Source organism: Haemorhous mexicanus, chromosome 18 (genome assembly GCF_027477595.1).
Source record: "Haemorhous mexicanus isolate bHaeMex1 chromosome 18, bHaeMex1.pri, whole genome shotgun sequence".
NCBI lineage: Eukaryota > Metazoa > Chordata > Aves > Passeriformes > Fringillidae > Haemorhous > Haemorhous mexicanus.
In genome coordinates, this window is record NC_082358.1 from 2,752,370 (window position 1) to 2,778,576 (window position 26,207).

General features: G+C 42.2%; 1 protein-coding gene across 4 annotated transcripts; it reads right to left on the reverse strand.

The window, feature by feature from the left end:
- Positions 1–1,691: 1,691 nt before the first annotated feature.
- Positions 1,692–25,396, reverse strand: ASIP (agouti signaling protein). 4 transcript variants are annotated; one of them, XM_059862645.1, is made up of 5 exons: positions 24,827–24,853; positions 13,818–13,920; positions 8,010–8,212; positions 5,799–5,860; positions 1,692–4,822 (listed from the first exon to the last, which is right to left on the reverse strand). In XM_059862645.1, exons 3-5 carry the CDS (start codon positions 8,188–8,190, stop codon positions 4,646–4,648), a joined length of 420 nt encoding a protein of 139 aa, XP_059718628.1. In that variant the 5' UTR covers positions 8,191–8,212; positions 13,818–13,920; positions 24,827–24,853; the 3' UTR covers positions 1,692–4,645. The 4 variants fall into 4 exon arrangements, with proteins under 4 accessions (XP_059718628.1, XP_059718630.1, XP_059718629.1 ...); XM_059862647.1 differs by lacking the exons at positions 13,818–13,920; positions 24,827–24,853 and adding an exon at positions 25,153–25,396; XM_059862646.1 differs by lacking the exon at positions 13,818–13,920 and having other exon boundaries at positions 24,827–24,950.
- Between the last annotated feature and the right edge of the window lie 811 nt (positions 25,397–26,207).

The window sequence follows — 26,207 nt, forward strand, 5'->3', positions numbered from 1 at the left end:
GAGAGGCCTCTTTGCTGTAGCACTGGGATGGATGTCATTAGTGCCCTGTAAAATAGAGCTCCCACAGAGTCACAGCTTGGCATGTCACAAGTTCTTCCTCTTCCCTCGGTTTGGTTTTACAAATCTCCTTCTGCTGCTCCTGTAATTCTTTCCAACATGGGTTTAACACTGTCCTCATCTCAAAGGGGCCTCGTTCAGTCTTTACCACCCTCAGCCAAAGCAGTATCACAGACACTGCTGACTCCTCTAGAGAACTTGGAAAAAGTAATTTTACCTTCCATCAAATCTTCCCTTCTCTCAACAATTTCTAAAGGCTTTGGTTGGTTTCTTTTTGCTATTATCCAGAGAATTTGAGCAATGAGCTTGGAAAACTATGATGTGTTTAGAGGTAGTTTGGTATAGCTATTAAGGTGTTAATTCTAGCACTTGTTTTATCCATCAGGATAAACTTGGATTTTATGGGCTTTGATTGTGACATTAAGCAATCAAGTCAGGAAAATACAGTATATGTTTTAAATTTACACAAGGCAGGTGATATGTGGAAAAGCTAAGAGTGATTTATTTGTGTTTCATCCTACTAACCTGTAATTGGGGTAAAATTTCCATTAGTCTCTGGGAGGACAATGACTCTGTCACAGAGCATTCCTGAGACTGTCTCTACACTTGAATTCCAGTAAATTTTCAGTGGAGACAATTTGCTGTGTCACAGGTAAAAGTTACATCCTCCATCTTTGCCATGTGCATGTTTTATCATCTGTGCACTGATGACATTTCAGATGGGACCCTGGGGGGACTCCTGCACTGACAAACATCCCCTCAGTATAAATAACTGCTCAAACTAAATACATTGAAGCAAATTTTTTGCGTACATATTTTGCTGATTTCTGCATCCTGTGTCAGTGTCGCATGCCATGTGATCTTTACCCAGAAAAGTCAAGTCACGAAGGCTAATAACAATTCCAGAGTATTTGATTATATGTATTCTCTGGTGTGATAGACAAACAGCAAAGAAAGCAAAGCCTCTTTCTCATCAATTCCAGTTACAAAGAAGGCTTATTAATAAATCAAATTTTAAAATACATTACAGATAGATGCTGTATTAAAAGCTATGTCCATATATGTTCAAACCCAAATCCCCTTTCTGTCATTGACAGCTTTTTTCCCTTTTCCTTCTTTGCCTACACACGCTGTCCTATCCTTGTTTGGGTCAGCTGCCATCTCTGGAGGTCCTTGGGTGGGTCTTTGCACTTTGATTTCCTTGTCTGAGAGCCCCAGGTTGTGCTCCATGTCCATCATGATGTGGTTGGAGGGGCAGAGGGAGCCCTCGGAGGTGTCTGGGCACACAGTCCTGATGTGCCAGAGGGATGTGCTGCTGTGCAGAGGGACTGAGCCAGGCTGGGCAGCTCAGCAAGAGGAGCACAAAATCCTGTCCCTGGGGAGGAACAAGCCCAGGGCATGCTGGGGGACACCCAGCAGGGAGCCAGGAAAGGCCCTGGGGCACCTGGGGATCACCAAGGTGACCAAGAGTCACCAGCGGGTGAACTGTGCCCTGGGCTGTGTTGGGAGTATTGCCAGCACAGGTCAAGGAGGGGATGCCTCCTTGCTCCTCACTGTGGAGCTCATCCCTGGACTGCTGTGTCCCCTTTGGGCTCCCCAGTGTGAGAGAGACAGGGACACACTGCAGAGAGTCAAACATTAGGAAACATTTCTTTTCCTGGTTTTAATGGTGAGTGAGGGTGACCGAGCACCAGGTTGCCCGGGGGGTGGAGTTTCCCTCCTCGGAGATGTTCAAAAGCTGCCTGGACGTGGTCCTGGGCAAGCAGGTCCAGTTGGATGGCTGCCAGAGGTCTCTGCTGACCTCAGCCACTCTGAGGTTCTGCAAAGCTGGAGTGGGAGCTGCAGTCCAGAGCAGCTGTTTGTTGGATTTCTGGCTCTCCTTTCCTTCCCTCTGCTTCCACTCCCCTTGACCATGGTAAAATACAATTTTTCTGACCAACTGGACTTCCTGCTATGAAAATGATCTTGTTTCCACATAAGAAGTAGTGTTATTATTGGTATGTTTTTAGTATCAATCTCATGCCTTGTGAGGTGGCCTGGAACAGAGGCTAGATAGACAGTGTTACAGGATAAAGTAGGGATTTATTAAAAGGCCTTCACAGGATACACCTTGGGCAGTACAAGAGCTGATGCTGAGGCTACACCCAAGATGGACAGCAGGTCACACTTTTAAAGTTTTCACACTTTTATCAGTTTTGGTCCATTTCCATGTTAGGGTTAATTGTCCAATTACAGTTCCAGGTTCTGCAGTCCCATCCTCCCAGACTGCTCTCCTCAATTTGCTGTTGTTTGCATTTTTTTGGGCCTTTTTGTTGTTTGCACTTTTTGGGCCTGAAGCTGCAGCGGTGTCCTTGGTTCTGGGGCTGGAAAAGGATTGTTCTGTGTGACTGAGCTGTGAGGAGAATTTGCTAACACTTTATATGGAGCTCAGAGTTATATACTAATGCAGTACAGAATATGGAAAATATGAAAGCTAAAACTTATGGCATCAAATCAACAACAATTTGTTATAGTTATGAGAATTTTGAAAAAAATGATGGAACCTAAACCATTACCTAGTAAAAGAAGGAGCCACATTTGGAAATCCATTATAATCTATTGTTCTTCCTTTTCATTCTCCTTTTTCATAATAACTGAGTGGCTATAGATTCCTGAGCCAAGAAATCTGGCTAAAAGACACACTTACATATATTTACAAGAATTCAAGCTTATATCAGACATGCCAGTTGATGTGCCTTATAAAAGATAAGGAACACAACGACATTCTGTCATCATTAGGGCTCTTTCTTAGATTAATCCAACAACTATATATATACATACATACATACATACATACATATATATATATATATATATATATATATATATATATATATATATATCTAGTATGAACAAAAATTTCTGTCAATATCTGACCTTAGTTTTGAGTTCTGGGCTTTAGACTGGTTACTAGAATTTAAAAAAAATAAAACCTTTATATGGCTTGAGCCCCTTTGCAGTGTCATCTGTATCATCTTTTCCTGCCTAGAAGATTTTTGTAGCCCTCAGCTGTGTTTAGAAATAAATCAGTAAACAACTGCCTTCTCAATTAGACCTGCACAGGGGACTAGGACATTCCTGATTTCCTGATTATAAATTCATGGCCAGAAAAATCAGGTTGTGAAAGCTAAAGATCACTGGAAGGGACCCTGTTGCAGGCAGGTGGAGAGAACACGGGAGAGGTGGGTTAGCCCTGGAGTGCTCCTGTGGTAACTAAGAATAGCAGTTGGATAAAAGGAAAACACTAAAAACAAGGAAATAGAACAGAAAAAAAACAGTAAGGGAGCAGGGGAGAGAGACTGTAAGTATAGAACAGAGGAGGCAAAAAAACAAGAGCTGGAGTCTGGCAAATAAAAAGTCTTCAGTGTAGGGGATGTTTTCTGGGTCTGCTCCTTCCTTGCTCTCCTGGAAGTTTAGTCAAGAAGGGTTTTCCTTCTGTGCCATCTTGGATACATCAAATTTAAGACAAAGAGCTTCAAGAACAAGAGAAAGAAATCTTCTGTTGCTTTGAGCTTCAGCCATCTCTTTCTGAGCCTTAAAGCCTCTTGATATGGCATGTGATGTAATTTTTTTCCCCTGGCTGCTGCAGCACTTGAACATTCCTGCCTGAATTCAGCCTTGGAGATGGTTCTGGGAGCTCCTGCAGCAAGAAAGGGCAAAGAATTGGATGCTTGGAATGGTTTGCTTTGAGATGTACACGTGGGACATACGTTCATCTTTTGCTGATCTTCCTCAAAGTCCCAGATATGTCTTCCTGCTTTTGGGCTCTGTACATGCAGTGCCCTTGGCAGCAAGAGAAGAAAGGCTGAAGAGTTGATTCCTACAGATATGTCTGGAGAAAAAAAAAGCTGATTTTTATATTCCAAGGCATGGGTACCTTTAGGTTTGAAGTATATATGTATGTCATACCCCTGGGAGGTACTGCCTGGTGCCAGAATGACCAAAACCCCTGAAGGTGGATGCTGAGAGAATGACTAAAAAATGTCCTTAAAGCCTTGGGTCCATCTTTGTGGGTGGAATAACCTACATAAATTCTTGTCCTGATTTTTGTTGAATATGTAAAAATGGAGTTAAACCCAAACCCTGCATTTTCAGCCTGATACTTTGGCTGTGCTGAATGCTGGTGATGTCCCTGTGGGCAAAGCCAAGCTCCAGTCCCTCACTGGCCTAACCAGTCCTGTTTTAGTGGCCATTTGGGTGCCATGGGGGCAGGTTTTATGTTGCTGGTTAGACAATTCTGCAGACTGGCATTAATATGATCCTTCAAATAAAACCTCAAACCCACCAGAATGCAGAATTCATCATAAAACACAGCTTTTTTGCTAAAAATGCCTAATCAGTGCCAATCTCCCTGGTTGTCTGCTCCCTGAAATGACTTCCAGCTTGTGGAAACATTAACCCCGTTATAATGACTGTCCATTAAATTTTAAGAGGGGTAAATTCAACCTTCAGAGCTCTCTATTTTGATTACTAGGGACATGGGGCAATTTGAAATATGCACTTGAGAAGCTAATGAAAGACAGAAGGCTTGCTGTATTTCTGACTTGGCTTAACACTTGGGGTTTAACATCAGGCACTGGCAGATGGTCTGGAAGATTCTGCATTTGCACAAAGCACAGTAGTGACAGCAGGAATTCAAGTGTGGCTTGCAGGTTTTGAAGGTTGGCACACAGTTAGCAGCAGGTGGGGGCCTTGGCTTTGGAGATGTCTTGCGTTTAGCATTTTTCTGGAAGATAAAAACATGAGAATTCATAGACAGGTGAAGTGAGGGTGGTGAACAGCAGGAGGTTCTGGGGGAAGGAGCAGCTGGCTGTGTCAGTGAGAGCTGTGCTAGCAATGCAGAGGCACGATGGGGCTGGGGAATGGGAAAGGGTGGCTTGAGAGCAACCTTCTGAGCAAAATGACAAACCTCATTTTGACCATGACTGGATGGAGCTTTGGAAAGGGTCTCTAGGAAGGCAGCAGTGAAGAAGTGCACTACTGGCAGCAGTACATTGGTGCCAAAATGTACTCAGATGGTGACGTTATCAACAAAACCAATTAAGGTGTCATGTTTGGATCTCCCAGCTTTTCAGATAAGTGAAAACTCCCTGTCAGTCTCATTAGCTGAGCTGAGAGAGCAGGGCAGTGACTTGACAATGCTCCCCCTGGTGAGCCCGGGGATCCTCCATCCGTGGGAATCCCCCCCTGCACACACAGTTCAGGGAAGGGGGCAAGGTCTCTCATCCCCCCCCCAAGGAGTGCAGCTTCTCTGCTGGGGACGTGGAAAGGTGGAAATTTTGGGTTTGCTCAGCATGTGCCTGGGACCTGGAAGGGATCTCTGGAGCCCAGTGGCTGCAGGCACGCTGTGCACTTCTGAAACTCAGAGTTATGGAATTCTTTGGGTGGGAAGGGATTTGAAAGCCCATCTCATCCCACCCCTTGCCACAGGGACACCTTCTGCTATCCCAGGTGGTTGCAAGCCCTGTCCAACCTGGCCTTGGACACTGCCAGGGATGGGGCAGCCACAGCTTCTAATTTTCTTTCCACCATTGTTGTTTCACATCTATTTTTACAACATTTAGAGCTTTAAACTGTAATTAATATGTAAATTATTTAAATCAGGGAATGACAGTAAAAGCCTTTCAAATGAATGCACCAAGAGAAACTCTAGAAGTAACAAACTGTTCTAATCCAACAAAGTTTTTTAAACAACCACCTACCTTGGAAGATTTCTTGTTCTCTGCCTCTTTCCTGCTGACTTTCTGGGATTTTCTAGTTAAATCTTCAATGAGAATAGCAGAGGAAAATGTAGAATCAGTTTTACAGAGTGTTATTTTGATGAGATAATCCTATTTTTTTGTGAGAGGAGGCAAATAACCTATACTGCCACCTCATTGCTGCATGTTTTGCAGTGATGTTCATCTCAATTCAGAGTGTCTGAACTCTGTCACTGCTGCTTGTGTGAAGCAGAAGAGCAACTGATATTTGTATTTTACAAAGGATTTTTTACACATTGTTTGGTAGATGCAAACAATGAATTATTTCAGAGAAATAAAATTAAAAGTCTCTGTGAAAAAGATTGGGGTGCTCATGCATAGTAGTCACATAAACAAAAATAGGAAAAATCTTTAGAATTCCACAATTTCTTCTGTTAAAATGTTGTGCTACATGCATAATTTTGGAAGGAATTAACAAGTGTACACTGCTTTCCTCATGCAAAAACTCTGCTGATTTGGCACATCCTCTGCATCTGTGATGCCACCTTTCATTCTGCAGTTCTTTGTTCCTTCTCCCCCCACAATCTCATTTTACATAACGTTACTTGCAAAGGTCATTCATTCTCGTGCCTGTAACATTGCTCCCTCTATATACTTGTCACCAAATCTAATTTTAGATATTTATAACTGTGTAAATTCCATTACTTGTTTTGGGGCTTGTTTTGGGCTCTAACACAGCAAGAGTGCTCACTTCCAGCTCACCAAGCTATTGTGGTATTTTTGATACCTTTATTCTGGGTGTGTGAGTTCTGTAATAAGCACTACTTGTATGTAGTGGATGATTGAATTAAAAAATATCCATATCCCCACTGGTGAATGGTGTCTCCTTATCTATTCCAAGATCTTCTATCAATATATTTTTAAATATTTTCTAATTGCTAGTATTTACTGAATTGCAGAATGAAGAACAAATATTTTGAGCTGGTTTGGGGGGGGTTTCATTTGTTTTTCTTGTATCATTATAAGTTAGGGTTATGCATCTCTAAGAAGCAGTGGGGAGAAATATGTCACAGCTCAGCCCATCTGCCATGTCAAAAGCATGGGCTCACTTCTGGGAGAAGATGGAGAAATCAGCTGAAGGGATTGTATTTTATAGCCCTGATTTTAATTTGAACATAGAAAAGTTATGGGAATTGTGAGAGTGGAGGCATCAAGGATCCCAAGGACCACAAAATGGTACAGCTTGGGAGGCTGCAGAACAGCATGAGCTCTGTTAAACTCTCATTTAAACAACACTGAGTTAACTCAGGATTCAGAGGTTCAGATTTCTTTGGAAATGCATGTGTGGGGCAACTGTTTCTCCTTAAAGATATGCTGTCCTGAGCAAGAGCATGGAGAAAACAGGAAACAAGGTAAGGACCAGAGTGCTTTAAACTAAAGCCCTAAAAACGTGCAGAAAGGAGCTAAATAAGAGAAGGGTTATTTTTTAAATTATTAGCATTTGGACACAGTTATGAATGTTCTGTAGCTGATTATCTCCAAACACCTGTGGGTTTTCTGAGAGAAGAAGTTGGTGTAAATTACATGGAAAGAGTTAAGGCAGACATGAGGAAAGAATTTTGTGAAGAAAAGAGTTAAGCATCACCATAAAGAGGCTCTTCCCAAACAGGACAGGTGGTCATCTGCCAGTAACTACAGAGACAGGGTTGATCCTGTCTTGGACAGAAAAATGAATGACCCTTGGCTCTCCCTTGCAGTGCTCTTTTCTTCCCCTGTTTAAAGGCCAGGAAAACTGAGGTTATATTAGTACCTTTTAATACTGTTGATTTTTCTATCACAAGAGCATACCCTTAAAACCCTCAAATTATGTGGTTTTTTTTTTCTCATATGCATAAGATTTTCTAAGCAAGGTTATTTCCCATATTAGCACAAGACCATTCTCTTCAATATAAAAAGGCTTACAGTGTGATGGGAGCTGAAGTGAAACCTGTAAAACTGAAATAAATTGTAATTTTTTTCCCTCTAAACTGAGGTTTACATATTGTCATTCTTTGGTGCTGCAGCCACCACAGCTCTGTGCCCTATGAAAGTCAGGGCAAATAATTCAGAATAATCAATAATTCAAGCAAAGTTATCCAAATAATTCAGAATAATCAAAAGCAGTGTTTCCTGCAAATCTTGTTAATTTGACACTGAAGGGCTGGTTTTACTCACCAACTATGGAGATGGGTGGAAGATCTGAGAGGTCCATTTTGCTCCTTCTGGACACATTGCATTCTGTCTTCTCCTCAACGACCAAGTGGGAATCAGCAGCCCTGAACAGGCTGTAGCAGAGCAGGAGGCTGAGGAAGAGGTTCTTTCTTGCCATTGTGGAGAGGAAAAATTCCATTGTCATGAAAACCAAAGTTGGTCAAAACCTGTAGAAGTGATGCAGAGATATGAATCTCTGCAATGGTTTTCTGTCACGTTGTGCAGCAACAAATCTCTGACAATTATTTTATTTCCAGCACTTTGCCTCTGGTCCTGGAATACCTAAGATTGTAGTTGTAAAAGTGGAACAATGCTATCTCAAATACAACTCCCTGAGATGTTATTTTTTCCTAATTCTTTTCTCAAAAGGTTATTTCCCATAAGATGTGAGAGTCCTCCCATATGAGCTTTATAATGGTTATTATATGGCCAAGGGCAGAAACTCAACCACATCATCAATTTTTTCCTAGGAAATCTTGTCTACAAAAATGTGCTAAAAAACATAAAAGAATAATGACAATTTAAACCCTCTCCCCCCCACCCCAAACTATGTTTCCTGTTAATTTTCTGGTCTTAAAAATAAATCATGAAGTAATATCTTGTTTTATTTCACCTCCAAGTGGCTGCTCTAATCCCATTTAAGTCACAGCCATAACTCAAGTGAGTTATAAAAGGCCAGTACTGTGTAGTGTTTATGTGCCTTGGGGCACATAAACACTACACAGTACTGAATAAATTCCAAGATGTGGCAGAGTCTGGGATTTGGGGATACTCATGGAGGCACCTGTGCTGTGCCATTCACCTGAGGTGACAGTCCCTGCAGGGTACACAGGGCGTGTCACCAGCCTGCACTCCTTTTCTTGTACTTTCTTATATTTCAAAGCTGATTTTTATTTCCATGTGCATCAGTTTTCTGCAGTGTCAGGGTTCTGGGAGCCTTGTTCCCCCAGAGGCACTGCCAGTCTCCAGATTTATGGGTGGCTTTGTGTCAGTGAAAAGCTGCTGGATGCAGTAAAAACCAAGTGTTTTGGGCCATTCATCCGGTTGTAAAGACTTCATGGCTAGGGAGTTAAAAGATGAGGAGTCTCTGCCTTGAGAGGGCTTCAGTCTGGTCACTGCTGCTGCACCAAGTCTGTTCTACACCTGCTTTTGTAGCCCCACCAACCCACTCCTCCCTGGGAGATGGTCACTATCCTGCTTCTAATTCCCAGTGCTTGGGATCAGTTCAGGAGTTATCTGTTCTGCACACAGTGTTCCTGTGCCAAGCAGTGCTGGGGGCATCAAGGCTGCTTCCACTGGTGGCTGTGGCTGGGCCATGAGGGCACTCACCTCTGCTCTGGGGCCAGGCTGGGAGCTGGGGGGATCAGCCTGGAGAAGACAAGGCTCCAGGGAGCCATGAGAACCCCTTCAGCCCTGATCAAAAAGAGGGAGAGCAACTTTTTATCCAGACAGAGAGTGATAGGACAAGGCTGAAAGGTTTTAAACTAAAAGAGAGAGATATAGACTGGAGTTAGAAGTTCTTCACTCAGAGGGTGCTGGGGCCCTGGCACAGGGTGCCCAGAGAAGCTGTGGCTGCCCCTGGATCCCTGAAGTGTCTGAGGCCAGTTTGGATGGGGCTTGGAGCAGCCTGGGATAGTGAAAAGTGTCCCTGTCCATGTTGTAACTGAATGGGCTTCAAAGTCTCTCCCAACCCAAACCATTTTGACAGTCCATAATTCACTCCTGGATGTGTCTGGGCTCCATTGGGATTTGCAGGGATGTACGTGCTGGATCCTTTGTGGTTTACACATCTGCATGAGCTACAACTGAAAGAGATGTTTCAGAGCCAGGAATTTTACAGGGGAGGATTAACATCTGGGGAGGCAGTGCTGCTGTGTCTGAAATGCTGCAAAGATGTGAAAGTTCAGACCCTGGCTGGATCGGAGTCATGGCTGTGGGTAGGAGTCTCCTTTGAATGAGTTGATTCAAATTTTATCATATCAGATGTGAAGAGCCTTTGATTTGATTCTGAATCTGAGAGGAGAAAGTGCATCTTGTTTAGAAGACTCTAAAAATTCCAGTAAGCAAAAGGAACAAGTCCTGCCACGAGAATTTTTTGTTGTCATGGTAAAATTGAATTTTCAGTTACTGCAGTTTAGTAAAGTAACAAGGTGACACTGCTGTGTTAATTCTTTACCTACTCGGATCTTGCAAACTCTTGTACAGAAGCTCAGCCCTGGCCTGTGGCAATTGCCCTTTTATATGGGAGTATGTGAAAATTTTTGCTAGGTCAGGATCCTACTTTTTCTTCAGAGGAGTTGCCCTTTTATTTGCTCTTCCCCATCTCCTTTTACAAAAGATGTCCAAACCCCACTGAGATTTCTTGATGCTTCCTAAAAACTGCTCTAACAGATACCTATGTGTGTAAATAACCATCAGGTCATAACCATTCAACTCACAACTGGAACTTCTTTTCATCTAACAGATTTTACCAGCCTGAGTATCCCTGGTGATGTTCATGTTCTAGGCAGATGTTTACAATTCATACAAGAACTAAATAATGACTTGTGCGCCCAAAGGCTTGTCTATATACAGTTGGTTAAATGTAATACATTGCCTAAAATCTTAGCCTGCTATACATTAGAGTTTCCTGATTTTTCAGATCTAGGCTTAAAGGAAAGAAAGAAATTTTTTTACAGTGAGAGTGATAAAACACTGGCACAGGCTTTCCAGGAAGGTGGTCATGCCTGATCCCAGAAAACATTTAAGGTCAGGTTGGAAGGTCTTTGAGTAACCTGATTTAGATGAAGATGTCCCTGCTCATGGCAGGGGAGTTGGACTAAATTACTTTTAAAGGTCATTTCCAACCCAATCCTATTCCATAATTCCATGACAGAGGGCTTGTCTGTGGCAGGTGGATGGAGACATTTGGGCTCTAATTCTTTCCCTTCTCTGAGCTGGAATGACAAGAGCAAGCTGTGAGCTGAAAGCTATTTTGCTTTGCACACAGTGGTGTTCATGCTGCAGATTTTAGTTTGTAAAGCAACTTTTTAGCCTCATTGCAGGATATGCTCTGTAAGGTACCTGTGGTGTTCAGGTCAGTGCGTGCTGCCCACCTGGAATTCTGGCTGACACAAAGCTGCCTGATGGACACCACGTCGGCCTGCCCCCAATGTACCATTTAAACAAGCTTCCACTCCAAAATGTTGTTTCTGTTGTATTTCCTTGTCTTTATCTCAGCAAAATTGCCAGTGGATGTGGTTTTGTCGGAGCAAACAGTAAAGTTTTACAGCTGACATCTGTACTTCAAACAGCAACACCTGAACCATGGCTGGGGTAGAAATGCAAACCTGGCTTGGTTGGAACTCTAGTGCACAATGGGGGTTATTAATCACAAGCACTTGGGTGGTAGGGATTGTACAGCCCTGGGGTGAGTGTTTGAACCTGGAAACTGCACATATTTGGGGAATATGCATTTGTTCTGCAAAATTCTATCCATTGGCTGGAATAGCAATGCTCCCTGGAGCAGCGGAGTCTGTGAGGGCCGAGGTCATGGAGGGATGAAGGAGGAGAAAAGTGGAATCAGAAGTGGAGTAAAAAGGTGCTCATGGCCCCAAACCTGCCAGAGCTCCAGCAGTGCTGCGACAATGCTCTCAGACACAGGGTGGGATTGTTGGGGTGTCTGTGCAGGGCCAGAAGTTGGACTTGATGTTTCTTGTGAGTCCTTCCAACCTCAGGATATTCCATGATTCTCTGACTAATCTTGGGTTTCATCTTTTGCATCATGTTGCAAAACCTTTCCCTAAGTTTGTTTTCTTTTTCTGGCATTAAAGAGAGGTTTACTTTTCCATTTTGCCCATTATTTTCCTTCTGGGACTCATCAAAGGCTGATTAAAGCAATCAAACTATTTTCCTTACCTCTAGCTGTCTTCACATCTGTTTCTCTCTGAGCACTTACATGTAAAAGTTTATTTTCCTTTTGAGCCCCTAACAATTCAGAATAAATAGCTTTAATAGTGGAACTTGAGAGGAGGGTTCTGATTTCCCTAATGTTACTAAAATGAGCAAGGAGAACTTTACCATACGATTTTTAAATTTTTGGTTCTGGAGACTTAGTCTTGCCCAGCAATGAAATTTAAGCAGTGAACTTTAGCTGTAGTTTAGCAAATTATGTAAGGAAATAGTTAACATGTTGCAGTGGTCTTGATTGTCAAGGGAATGACAGAATTTTATTTAAAACCAAAACAAAGGCGGACATTTGAAAGTTTGTTGACTGTCATCAGAGATCACAGTACCCTTTTCTGAGCCATTGCCTCTCTGCTTTGGATTATTATATTATATTCAATATGTAAATAAAGCATTTTAATCTTTATAGTTCAGAAACATTTTTCCTAAATGTAAATTTAGAAAATGACAGGTGATGGGAAACAACATTTTTCTCTTTTTAGTCAATTTTTTTGTGGTATCATGTTAAAAGCCTTCATGGAAATTTGGTTTGCTTGGAAACATCCTGATATATTCAACACTTTTGAGGAGAACTCATTTCTTGTCACAACTGATTCCACTCTGTTCAGAGATTCATCTTCATCCACAGCAGACTGAAGAATGTGAGACATTAAAGCAAAAAGTCTGCCATGAACACTGGAAGGGACAAGTTGAAATTTTCTTAGACAGATTTTCTGACAACTTCAGGTTGACTCACAAATTAATCAGCATCTTTATATAGAGCTGAAAACAGCTGCTGGGGAAAAAGAGATGGTAAAGTAAGTGAAGAAAGACCTATAAAATACAGAAGACTATTTTACAGCACTCAGTAAATCTTCACCTACACTGGGCTGCTGAGCTTCTGCTTTGAAAAGGATCCTGTAGTCATTAAGGCTGGGAAAGAACTCCAAGATCACCAAGTACAACCTTTGAACAAACAACACCATGACCACTAAACCATAGGAGAGGACAGGAAAAAAAGGGAATGCAAGAAAAAACCCAGGAATTAGTGGCTGCCTTGAAAAGTGTTGAGAGTTTTAGAGGGTGAGAGACTGAAAAATTTGGAAAATGAAAGATGGAAGTTAATGGGATGACTGAGGACCTACTGAGGGAATTGGTGCTAGAACCAACCTATCCAGTCTGCAGAGCAATCCCACCTTAACCATCAGGTTTCAGCAAAGGAATAGCAGCAAAAAGGGAAATGGTGTATTAAGGAGCACTTGGAGGGAAAGGAATGGGTCCCCCTGAGACAAATGGGAATCACCATTGCCCCAGGAAGAGCTCTGCTGACCCAGCCACAGAGCTTCCTCTGCCTTAGAAGTTTCCTAACAGCTTAGGATTGACTGCACAGAATACACACAGAAAAGACAGGTGCTTTTCCAGGGCTATAAAGATGTGAAAACACATGAGGAAAACCAAAGAAATAGCTGTTACTCCTCCTTAAACCACAAAATTATTTAAATTCAAATTTATGCAAATTGTGCAATTGAAATTTTGTCACCACAGAACTCTGTTGGTGGCTCTGTTTGGATTCTGACCTGAATCTCACAGAATTTCAGTTGTTTCACTCGGTGTCGGGGGGCTGGGTGATGATCTCAGTGCCCCTTTATGGCCTGCCATATACCTCTGAGAGAATAGTGACAGGGCCAGACCTTGCAGAGAGTTTTTGGTGTTTGGGGGGACACCCAAACTCCTCAATGCCCTCCCCAAGTTCTCCCATGCCTCCCTGGACAGCCCTTTGCCATCCCCACCCAGCACATCTGCCTTTTTTCCCCACACTGTTGAAATAAGAGGAAAGTTGAGTGATACCTTAATGTGGAAATGTGACTCTGCAGACTGGAAATACACTTAACACATGCTCAGTTCCAGCTGCGTTGGAGGGGGGTCTGCCCTTCATGTGTTGAAGTGGATCCTAGGAAGCATGAGAAGGGAAAAACCAGCATGGTCCTGTTCCTCTGTCATGTTCTGGTCTTAGTTCTTAGACCATTTTCATGCTCTTCAAATCCAACTGCAAAAGGCAAATTCTTGAGCACATCCAAAAGAACAAAAACAAAAGGAATTTCTTATTTTGCAGGTACACGGATGCCCCTGGACCCCTGGAAGTGTCCAAGGCCAGGATGGATGGGGCTTGGAGCAACCTGGACTAGTGGGAGGTGTCCCTGCCCATGACAGGAGGTGGCACTGGATCATCTCTAAGGTCCCTTCCAACCCAAATCATTCTGTGCTTCCATGATTTTATGATTCTACACCAGGGAATATGTTTTCCTCAGCATTTGGATCTATTTGTGTTTTACTAAAGTTCCACTTGGCAGTTGTGCCCCTGTTCATGTTGTTGGAGGAGGACCCAAGCAGGTTGTTTTACACATCCTGCCCACAGACTGAGATGAAGGCTTTCTCTGGCATTGCTCAGGAAGCCCAGTTTCCAAATGTTTTCTAATCTTTTCACCTTCAGTGACTTTGCCAGGAGAGGGAAAGCCTATTTCCCAGTAACGGAGGTCTCTGTGTCAACGTCCATCCCTTCCACTGGACCTTCAGTGCAGGTTCAGTATACTTGGCTTTTCCCTTTGGAAGATACCCCATGTATCCCCATGTGCTACTGATCATAATCATAACATAAACCCTCAATATACTCCCAGTTTTCCTCTTTTCTGCAGCACAGAGAGATGTAGGATAATAAACACAACTGCATTGCCTGGAGAGGAATGTCATGGCCACTGCCAGCCCCAGTGCTTGCACGGACATCTCTCTGCAGGGTTTGTGTTTCATTAGCTCAGATCACTGGGGTTTATAATTACCCCAGTTCTGCCAAACTCAGCTCTTCTGGAAGCCATGAGCACTTCAATTCTAACCCCACTGGGTTTTGACATTGAATCAGGAATTCAGGTTAACTTTTACACATAATTACAGTAATCACTGCACAAATGCATTTACACAAACTGCAAGAGATGTTGTGTTTGTTCTGAACATGATTCCTTATTTTTCAGTCAATGATTATTGACTCTACCCCCAAATATCTGTGCTTTGTTATTCAAGAGCCAGGATAAATGTCACTATTGGATTGTCCTGTTTGTGTTCTTATTTCTGGACAGCTTTCATTCTAACCTCTCTTTTCTGATTTGCTCATAAAAGATTGCCTGTGGTTGTGGAAAGCAGGTTCCAAGAGTGTTCCAGTCTCACACTTCATTCATTATTTCATGTCCTTCCTTTGCATTTTGCCCCATTTTTAAAAAATGCAAAGCACTCAGTTGTGGTGCTTGGGTCTAAATATAAACTCGGTGTGGTTAAAACTGATCCGTGCTGTCTATGGAGACAGCCATGTCTGTAGATGAAAATCAAATTTTTTCAGACTTTCAAAGAAAATTAGGTCCAAATCTGTTTTCTTTTATGGGTAACAGTTGAGGCTATTTTTAGTTTTCCTCTAATACCTCTACTTAAAGCTACCAGCTAATGTTCTCCTCCAGCCCACGTAATTTCCTTTAGGCTCCCCAGGAATGACCCTGGAGGTAGAACTGCATGTGAAGCTTGGGTTTTACACACCTTGCAGTCAGGGATTTCATCCATGTGCTCAGATGCTGCCAGACAGGGACATTCCTACCTGTGCAAGACCCTCACTCGGAGCATGGTGGGATGGCAGGACACCAAATTCCTCCCTGCAGTGGCCAGGTGGCTGAAAGAACTCAGTTTCCCTTTTAATAAAATAGGCTTAAATTCTTATTCATCTGTATGAAATGGTGTCATCCTCACTTGTTTTTAAACAGAAAAAAAAAAAAGGGCATGAATTTTTAGGATTGAGATTTCTATGGGATGCCAGTGTGTTACATCCAGATTTCTGCTGCTTTTCACTCTTAAATTGAAAAAAAAGCCTTTAACATACTATTGACCAAAGTCAAACTGACAAGTGGCATTGGAGGCCTTCTCTCAGCTCATTCTCATTTCTTTGGTTCTTTCTTCCAGACTCTGGCTGGTCTTTGGTGTATTTTTTTGTCATTCTCAAGAACAGGGGCCTGGTCCAAGAGGCACTGTGTCTTCTCTAGTTCCCCTACACTGACCCCAAAATCAGTTCACTAAAATGAATTGTGTTTGTTGTGGAGATAGAAATGTACCAGAGAGAATTCTGTAGTGTTTGATGCAATATGCTGTTTCTGTGCAATTTTACCTTTAACATTTTTTAACTTACTGAACTCAATTTATCCTTCTTGCTCCTTTTATTTCAATTTTTTAGTCCTACTTTCTGTTTTCTTTTATTTTCAGCCATCCACTGTGCCCTGTTACTTTTGACAGAATTCCCTTTTGGCAGTTTTCTCTTGCCTGCCATGTATTTAGCTCTTTTTCCTTTGCACACTTTTATTGCTTCCCTACTTTTGTCCTCAGCATCTCCAGCTGCAATATTCTGAGGAATGAAGCAGTGAAACTGAATGAGATGCAACAGTGCAGAGGTCGAATTTAAACACTTTATCTTGAGAGCAAAAAAACACCAATTTCTGAAGGTAACGACTTCTGGATTTCAAATTGTAGAAGAAGAACCAGCTGTATTGTTCACAGCGAGACCAAAAGTGAGAATATGATGCAGCTGTGTATAAAAAGGCAATTGAATTCTAGGGTGTGTCTAGAGAGATATTTTGTAACTGAAATATGAAAGTGTTCAAAATTTCATGCACATACTGGTCTTCATTTAGAGAATTATGTCAAATTTTGGTCATCCATGTGGAGCAAAAATGTGTGTAAGTCAGAATGAATGCCAGCAAATAATAATTGCTTGAGATAAAAGGCCATCCAGCAACACCTCCAGTGGTCCTGTGCCTTACACCAAATTTCCTTACATTCCACTGGCAAAAGTTCCCTGTTTTGCATTGATCCTTCCTATGATCTCCAAATCTTTAGGGCTCCATGATGTCTACAGAGCAGTTAGGAAGGTCAGACAATATAAAAAGATTTGCCAAGTGAAGGAATACGCAATGACAGGCATAATTTGGCTTGCAGATATTTAAAACCCCTGATTTACAGATGCTGTATATATTATTGTGTACACAAATATAAATGCAACCATTTCTAACTCTGTGTGTGTGTGTGTGTGTGTGTGTGTGTGTGTGTGTGTGTGGGAGGGGACAGCTCAGCACAGACTCTTTCAAACCATCCTGTGAGTATTTTTCTCTGACAGTTATGCTGGTTTATCAAGCCCCCTCTAATTAGGTATGTGCCAGACTGTTTAGACCAAAAGCACTTGAGCTTGCATAGGCTGGAAATGAAGGAAACAAATTTCCCTCTGGAGGATCTTCACCTGAGTTCTCTGTGCCATCATAGCCCAAATTCCAGGTGAAAAAGGTGGGAATCCCAATTTATGGCAGCAAGGAGCCCAGACTCACTGGCTTTCAGAGACAGCTGTGGTAAGACTGAAGAGTCCCCTTAGAAGAAAAACTTGTCCATCACAACCTCTAGAACTCAGGATAAATGACTCTGCTTGTTCTCCTCTCTCCTGCTGCTTGTTTGGAGCCATCCCTGCTCAGATGCTCTGTTCTTCGTTCAGGATGGACAGAACAACAAGCTGAGGTTTGAATTACAGGAGAAAAGGTTCAGAGGAGATGAAAGGGGAACCTTTGCCATGTTTGGGGTAGGGAAGTACTGCAATCCTTGCCTGGAGGTTGTTATTCAGTCTCCAAAGTCAGGGAGCTTTAGGAATGAATTAGATGTCTGTTAGTCAGTCTGCTCTGACACTTCTCATATTTGAAACTGACACAGATTCAAAAAGAGCCCCCAAACCAGACAAAACTGCACCCTCCCAGGAACTATCCAGTGTGATGGTGCATATAAAGCCTCATCAAGGGCTGGATCCTCCTCTCACTTTCCATACAGATATCAGATGCCACAACTGAGGATGGAGTGAATCTTAAAACCAGAAATAGATTAATAACAGAAATACTTAGATGTAACTCTGATGTGAGCTGCGTTCTACCCAGGGGGCAAAGGGCCAGGGAATCAAGAATTCTCCAGCTTATTTGCAGGGGTGGGGATGAAAGATGTGGCTCTTGTGAATGGTTTCAGGGATGTGGCCTGAACCAGATCTATTGTGCTCATTACTGTTTGCAATGGATTAGAAGCGACTACTGAACCCCTAATTTAGAGGAACCTTGAGAAAGTAGCCTGAAATCCCCAGAACAGGACTGGATAAACAAAGGGATGCTAAATACCTAGGAGGGGGAAAAGCTGTAATGAAGCTGCAGCTTGCAAAAGCCAACAAAACCATTGGGATCACATGGTCTGATTTCTTCCAGGACAGGCTGGAGACCCTGCCTAGATTTCAGTATTTCAGGCTTAACTGAACCAAGTGATAACACCTCTGGTAATTCATTGCTCTAAATTTGTCTTATTTCAATTTCTAGGAAGTGAATCCTTCTAAACCTTCTTCACTGTGAAAAATGCATTTACTTTCTTTTTCCCTTCCTGAGAGTTGCCTGGGTGAGCAAGTAACTTCCTAATAATCTCCCAGCTCAGGTGAACAGGTTGAGCCTGTAGAATTGCTAAATATAAATGACTTATCTTCCAGTTCTTTGGTTATCCACATGGCTCTACTGTGCAGCTTGCTCATTTTTCATTACAATCAGAGGTTAGTGACCTTGACTGTGCCAAATAATCTCCTTACTCCACTCAAGTCATCTGTAATCAAGTTCTCTACCTTCTACTCCAGAATTTTGCTAGGATTTGAGTCAAGTCAATGTCCATGTAACAGCTTAATTATCCACAGGGCTTGGATCCATGTGGCTTAATTATCCACAGGGCTATTCTGTCACTGATAATTACCTGGCTATTCTCTGCCTTACTGAAAGCTTCTCACCCAGCTTTACCAATTTAACAATTAGCACCTATTCTCAGATGTCTATTTAGCTGTCCTTCAAGGTGTAGCCTGGAATTTAAGCTGTCTCTGAAGTGTATAATTTTGTTTCCTGTTTTTAAATAATTCTAACATTCTGTTTTAATACCATCAACCTCTTCTAATACTTTGTCTATTTGAAATGATATGTATTCCTGGTCCCAGGGTTGTTTGGAGCTGAGGAACAGGACTTTTGGATTGTTTGAAAATGTACTCATGCCTTCATACTGAGATTTAGAGGATTTGTAAAAAACATTCTTTAAGTGTTCTCTTCTGTTCCTAATTTTCTGTACTTTTAAGTCTTTCTAGCTCATTTGGGGAAAATCTAAAATATGATGATTTCCAGCTCTGTGGAACAGTCTCTAGAAGGGTGAGCATGTAAGAAGGGAAACCAGGGAAGTGCCTTGGAATATTGTATGAAAGAGGAAGCTGTCAAGCTGTTGCTGCTTCATTTTCACTTTCCAGAGAAATCCTTATTTTAAATACTTATCCCTTTGCTACCTTGTAAGAGCTTGCCTTGTCTTGTAAGACATTACTGTTTTGACAAGTCCTTCTCCTCTCTTCCAGTTCATGTCTAGATACAGGCTTCACTGACATGGATAGGTGAGATTTCCTGTTGGTGCTCCCTTTGAAGATGCTGTTGTTTTGGGGTTTGTTCTATTTGTACATTCAAACTGGCTTTTATGTTACAATCCAGAAATCTAGAATGTGAAGTTGGGTTTTTATTAATAGAATATTTGGTCTGTGACTGGTGGAGGCTGATAGTGAATTTGCCTCTGAAATCCTTTGGGCAACAACAATTCTTCTGGCCATGGGTTAATGTGATAACTAAAGAACAATGATCAGTTTATATCTGGTGGTAAAAACAAAATGAATTTTCTTTCTGGCTATTCCTGATCAGTTTTAAGCATCTTGCTTGACAGTCAGAGGACAGAGCTGGGAGAGGTGCTGAGGTCCAGGTGATCCCTGTTTGCTGAGGGTGGGGAGCAGAGGAGGAACAGGAGCTGTGCTGCTGGATGAGGTCCCCACTACATGCCCAGGAGATGGGGTGCAGCTGTGCTGCTCAGGGTGATCAGCCCAGGATGTTGTATCCCGGACTTGTTGGGGCAGTGGGTGTTTCTTCCCTGCTCCAGGTGATGGGGCTGGCTCTGACACAGCACAGCTGTACCCTGGGATCAGGGTGCTGGGGCACAGACCCCAGGGGCTCCCTGCTTCCCTTGGATCCATGGAGAAGGGAGGGATTCCTGCTTAGCTTATGGCAGACACACCTGCTGAAGGGAAACATGAAGGGGCAATGACTAAGGGATTAAATTTTAAAGAGAATGCTAAAAATCATCCTTAATTTGTGTTTAATGTGTAATGGGGTTTCTAAATATCCTATTTTTATCCCTGCCTGTGTCCTTGACATCCTCAATGAGAGGGTTTGACTCAAATTAATTTTGGTTTGTAAACACAATTTCTTCTTGAGGGCACCACTTGCATATGGGTGACACATGTTGGCCTGTCCCAGCTGAGAGTGCTAAATGACAGGGAGGGGAGACCTTCCTGGCTGCTGATGGGGAGAAAAGGAGGATTCTGGACACTCCTTCCACATCCTGGCAAGGTTGTGTTATCTTGACTGTGGCACAGACATTTAAGAACACTCAGAGCCATTGGATTCACATGGAGTAGCTGCAACCTTTATCTGCTGTACTCATGTGCCTCCACTAAAAATGAGGGAAAAGAAAACAAGAAAAAGGTTATTTGCTTTGCTCTTGTCTTTGTGTGTGGAAAATCCTGGGATCAGGGTCTCAGATGTTGTGTCCCATATGGAAGGAAGACATTGGAGCAATTGTGGGTATCTGTGCAAGACCAGTGAGAGATCAGGACTGTCTCTACAAAGCTCTGTGAGGCACAGCTTTCCCACTGAAGGAGGGAAATCCATGTGTAACCCATAAGTGGGAAGTAAGGATGAAGACAAATTTCTGCAAGTGGCATATTAATGGATGAACTGCCCACAGGAAAATAACAAACATTCTAAGAACAAAGTAACGATGGACAAACATCCAAGGAAAAAAATGTGTGTTGTGCATTTGAGAAATGCTGTTCTGGGAAGCAGGAATGCAAAAGGGTTTGGGATTGATGTGGAAATGAGCTCACAGCTAGCACTGCTGTCAAAAGTGCAAATGGAGCTCTCAAACAGGAAAATGGGAGCAGCTTCAGTAGGAGGGGTGATATTTGTTTGAGACTGGTGTGGCTGTGTCTGGAAGGTGCTCCAAGAACACCACTCATTTATTGGAAAGCATTTGGATAAAACAAAGAAATTGAAAAGTATGTCTAAAAAAGAGACTCAAAGCCCAACTCCTGGAATTCCAAAGGAAAAATGGAGAGTGTCTCAGTTCCTGAATGTGCTTGGCAGGATTGGAATGAGAATGGGGTGAAAAATGAGTTTTCAAGCAAGATGACAAAGCTCTAATGGGATGAAGCTGCCAGAAGTAGAAGCCAGGTCCAGAACATTTAGAGGATTTAGACCATTCTGGTTCAGTAACAACTGTATTTCAGAACTTCTGCCTTTGGCTTTTCTACTACAGAAAATTGATCTTTTCCCCCCTCAGAAATACAGCTTCTAAGCAAAATTGTTGGATATTACATCACTGTTTGTGTTATGGGCTGACTAATTACTAGAACTTCAGTTTTATTTATCATCTCACCAGTCTGAAGCTGTGCTCAAGTGTGGATGTTCACTTCAGCTCTGGAATTTTGGGGACTCATAAAATCATGAAAACAAAGAGGTTGCTTTTATACATATGGCATTCCAGTTTTCCTACCAACTTGACCTATCTTTCTACTTACTTATTTCCAAGTAGTTTTTTTTTTTTAGTTTTTATTTTCTTTTTTGGCTTGTTTTTGTTTGCCTTTTTTTTTTTTTTGTTTGGTTTGTGGTTTTCTCCTGGTGTTTTTTTTGTTTGTTTGTTTGTTTTTTGTTTGTTTTTTTGTAGTTGTTGGTTTTGGTTTTGTGGGGTTTTTTGGTGGTTTTTTGTTTTTGGGGGTTTTTGTTTGTTTGGTTGGTTGGTTGGTTTTGGTTTTTTTTGTATCTTACATTTTGATTTCTCTAAAACCACTTTAGGTCTTGGAAAATAAAAGTTACCTCCAGAGTGTCAGGTATTGAATAAGTCCTATTGAAGCAGTCCATTTCAAAATCTTAAGAATATACTGAAAGAACAGGGCTTGAAATTCAACATATAAATGATTAAAAGCTCAGCGTGAATCTTAGATACATAGATATTATTCATATACATAAATAATATATATTATTATTGTTTTAGATAAGTAATGATATATATTATTACTTAGTTACATTATGTGGTAACATGTGTTACATCTGATGATTCACTGGATGGTTCCCCACTGGGAACTGGCCACTTTCTAAGTTTTTCTTTTAAGCAAATACATTTCCACCCACAAAAAACATGGATGTCTCTGCCAGCTGAGCCTTCCCAGAGTGTTCCCCCAGAAGAATGTCCCTGCTGCCACCAGCAGCTGGCTCTGGGACCTGCAGCAGCTCCGAGCACAGCTCCCCCTCCCAGGGCTGCTTTCCACTGACGCAGGAAACGCCTCCGTTATGGGAGCTTTTGAAAAGTTCATGGCAAAATTAATTTAAAATGTTACTCTGCAGGGAGATACAAGGAGGCTGATGTCAGGACAAAACCCATACTTCATATTTTGCTGCAAAATGCTTAATTCAATACTACTTGGAATGTAATGTCTTTCTTATTATCCCAGGCTGTTTTCTTAATGGCATGAGCATTTCAAAATGCAGAGAGAAGCAAATGAAAAAGGTGTAGTGTGTGCTCCCTGCAGAGAGTGTTGCCTTCTGTTTCCTAAGCACTCAAAATTCAATACAGTTGTTGCAAATTAAATCAAAGTTTAACTGCCCGACTAAAGAAATGTGAAGAGAAATTGTCTAATTTGACTGAAAGAAAAAAATATTACTATTCCACTTACATTGGGTTTTTTTCCATTAAATTTGATTTTTTTAAAGGAATGTCATTAATATTTTAAAAATAAGCTATTATTTCTTCTATGCAAATATCCTCCATGAGCATGCATACCTAATTAACAAGGTGCTAATTATTTACTCAAGGGTTTTAGTAGGTGTTCAGTCTGCAAAATACTGGGGACTGATTAATGTGTATCTTTGCTTCCGTGTCTGTGTGTAACATATTGAAGGGATTGTTACAGAAAAAAAAAAAAATTCTATATTTAATCCAGCAAAATCCTTCAGTTTTCAGTGAATTGGGGTTTTTTTATTGACAAGAAAAATGGAAGATAATTAGGGAAAACACTCTGTTATTTGTGTATTTTTGCATTTGGACCAGAATGCTGTGAAAGATTTCTGAGCCTGCTTCAGTGGGGAAAAAATAATTATTCTGTGAAGTGAAAAATGCATCAGGAAGTAAAACTCTGATATTTGTAAAGCAAATATGGGATGTTCTCAGGAAAAAAACCCAAACCAGAACAAATAACCAAAGAAAAACCAAACCCAACTAAAAACAAAAACAAAAAAGGCTCCAAACCACCGCGAAAACCAAACGACAAAAAATCCCCCTCCAGCCCTAACGAGCTGCAAAAGACCTTTCTGAAAGAGATTGATTAAACTGTATAAAACGAGAGACTTCAGCCTATCCAAATAAAATGCCTGGAGTTTTAAAGGGGCAGGCAGGGGGACAGTCCAGCGATGCCTCTGCAGGACTTGCCCTGCCTTGGTCAGAGCCTTTCTCACATTAAGGAGGTGCCCAGAAACCCCAAAATCTCCAGGCACAGCACCAAAGGCACTTCGAACGCAGTGAGCTCTCCTTTGCCTCCGGGGTGTGGCTGACAGGCAGCAGAGAGAGAGAGCTGTGAAGTATAGGTGGAGAAATAAAGCAGGGAAAAGTAGACAACAATCTGGACATCGGAAAGAAGTGAGTCCTTTTTGGAAAATAACAACTGCAATGAAATTACAAATAACATTGTTAGTTTTCCAGTGACTGCAGGGTCTATAAAATTGATAGAATTGAGTAGAAATGGGTGTTGAAAAGAAAAATTCTGGTGCTGCAAACAGCAGTCAGAAATGATCTCTAAATTTCGTATCTTGTTAACTGTGTAAAGAAACCGTTGCTTGCCGAACTCGCACAAAATTAAAGAATGTTAAGAATATTAATGGAAGACTGGAGGATGGGATATGTGAAGTGTAGGATTTGTTTTGTGAGGTGCTACAGCAAAAGCTGACAGAAAAAGAATTACAGTCTGATGTTCAAAGACAAATATTATCAGTCCTAAAATAGATAAAATCCAATCCCTTATCTTTCTGGAGTTATGAAAGCTTCGAGAAAATAGAGATTTATTTTAACATTATATCATAATTTTAGTAACTGCACGTAGACAGGGGAATAAAATAACATGGCTAATCGATTGGAACAGTGTAAAATTACAGCTTAGGAAATGTACGTCGTTAATTTTAAAATAATGTAATAAAAGAGTGAAGAGAGATTATGTAACATCTAAAATAATTTCAGGGGAAAAAAAAACCTTAGAAGTAGACTAAACGAAAAAGCAAAAATTGCAACAACAAAAAAAAAAAAATTGAAGAGACAGAAACACCAAACTGAATCGAAACAACCTAAATCGCAGGCAGTGCCTGGAAAAGAAGGTTTTGGAGGAGAACAGAAAGGTGGAGCAAATAAACGCAGAAGAACAAAATGGTAAAATAACCATTATAATAAAGTTAAGAGAGTTTTAAAACGTTGCTGCTTGCCGGGGCAGTGAGGGAGATCTGCGGCACTGCTCTGAGGTAAAGGCAAAGTCAGGCAGATCTCCCGGCGCTGCTCTGAGGTAAACGCCGCCAGATCTCTGCGGCGCTGCGCGGCAGGCACAGCGGATCGGCTCGAGGGCAAGGAAAACGTCCCGGGAAGGTTCGGGGCTCGGGTCCTACCGAAGCTGAAGCGTGTTCTGGTCACCAGGCCCAGGCCCGGGCAGGCGCTGCCTCGTCCCGCAGCTCCGCGGGCAGGGCGGGCCCTGGCAGCTCAGCGCGGCCGCCGGCCCGCGCCGGTCCCCGCGCCGCTCCGCACCGATGGTCAGTCTGTCTGTCCTGCTCCAATTCCTGCTTTATATCAGTCCTCCCCTCGACCCCCCCCCCCCACCCCGTTTTATTTTTTCCCCCCTCCTTCTCTCTTTGCTGTCTTATGGTTAAAAAATCCAGTGGAAAGTTGACCCTCAGCCCCTCCTTTTTCCTCCCCTTTGAAACCCACCAGGACAGACCCGGCCCGGCCGTCTTCAGGCAGCGGCGATTGCAGCTGGGATTTTGCCGTCGCTGAGGTAGAAGAGGATGGAGAGCAGGGCGAGGAAAAGGCCTGCTGATAAACCCCCATCCGTTGTGCTCTGCACCTCTTGTTTCGGGCTCCTTGCTGCAGGGTTCCGTGCCCGGCTGCCCGGAGATCCCTGTGAGCGCTGGGCATCTGCACGATCCGCGCCTCAGCCACTGCCGGGGCTGGAGGACTGGGAGGTTTCCATCAGCTCCACTCCAATGAGAGAGTTCTGTGGAGTTACTCAAAGTCAAAATGCCACGGAGGAAAAGCTTTTTTCCTTAGGCTTGATAAAAGGCATGTACAAAGACCAGATGAGTTTACCTGAATGTGGGTGTGATTATTCAAGATGTATCAAATGTCCCTATATAATTTCAAGGGTTACATTATACATCTCCATGGTACATTAATTCTTTTTGTTGGCCATTTTGCAGCCATGTGCATGTCATGTGTGCCACGAGGGCTGGGTTTTTGGGCTTTTTATGTCTACTTGTATGAGTTCTGTGCAAGGGGATAGATAGAAGAAGCAATGGTTGAGCTCTTTAGCTGCTGACAATGCTGCTCGCGTTTGCAGCCTGGGGCACCAAAACCTTCAGACTGGAAGGAATTTCAAAGCAGCAATGGGTTTTTAGAAAGCTGAATGATCAAATTTGATTTAACAGCCTCGAGAGTGTTTGTATAATAAAAGTTGATTGAGGGGTTGAAGCTCTGATATGAAATAAAACTGCAGCCCCCTTACATTTCTCTGTCTTATGAGCAAGTCTATATTTTTTAGTGCTGAGGATCTCATCAGGACTATTCTGGGGTAGAAAAAATGACTCTTTAGGAGGTCTTTTTATTACTTTTTTGTTGTTATTTCTCTCAGTCAGCCTGCCAAACTGTGGCAGTTTAGGTGAGAAAGGTGATAAAAAGGTAACACGAGCTGACTTTACAAGACTTGAAAAATTTGCAGGGAAACACAGGGCCATGGGAATTGCTGCCTTGGAGTAGGAACCACTCCTTACAAACCCT

Bases quoted from the DNA above. Each gene is read 5' to 3' on its own strand.
- ASIP (XM_059862647.1), bottom strand. From the start codon at position 8,190: ATGACAATGGAATTTTTCCTCTCCACAATGGCAAGAAAGAACCTCTTC. The intron at 5,861-8,009 runs GTGAGTAAAACC...TTCTCATTGAAG, and splicing joins TCCACCCATCTCCATAGTTG to ATTTAACTAGAAAATCCCAG. The intron at 4,823-5,798 runs GTAGGTGGTTGT...TTTATCTTCCAG, and splicing joins AGAACAAGAAATCTTCCAAG to AAAAATGCTAAACGCAAGAC.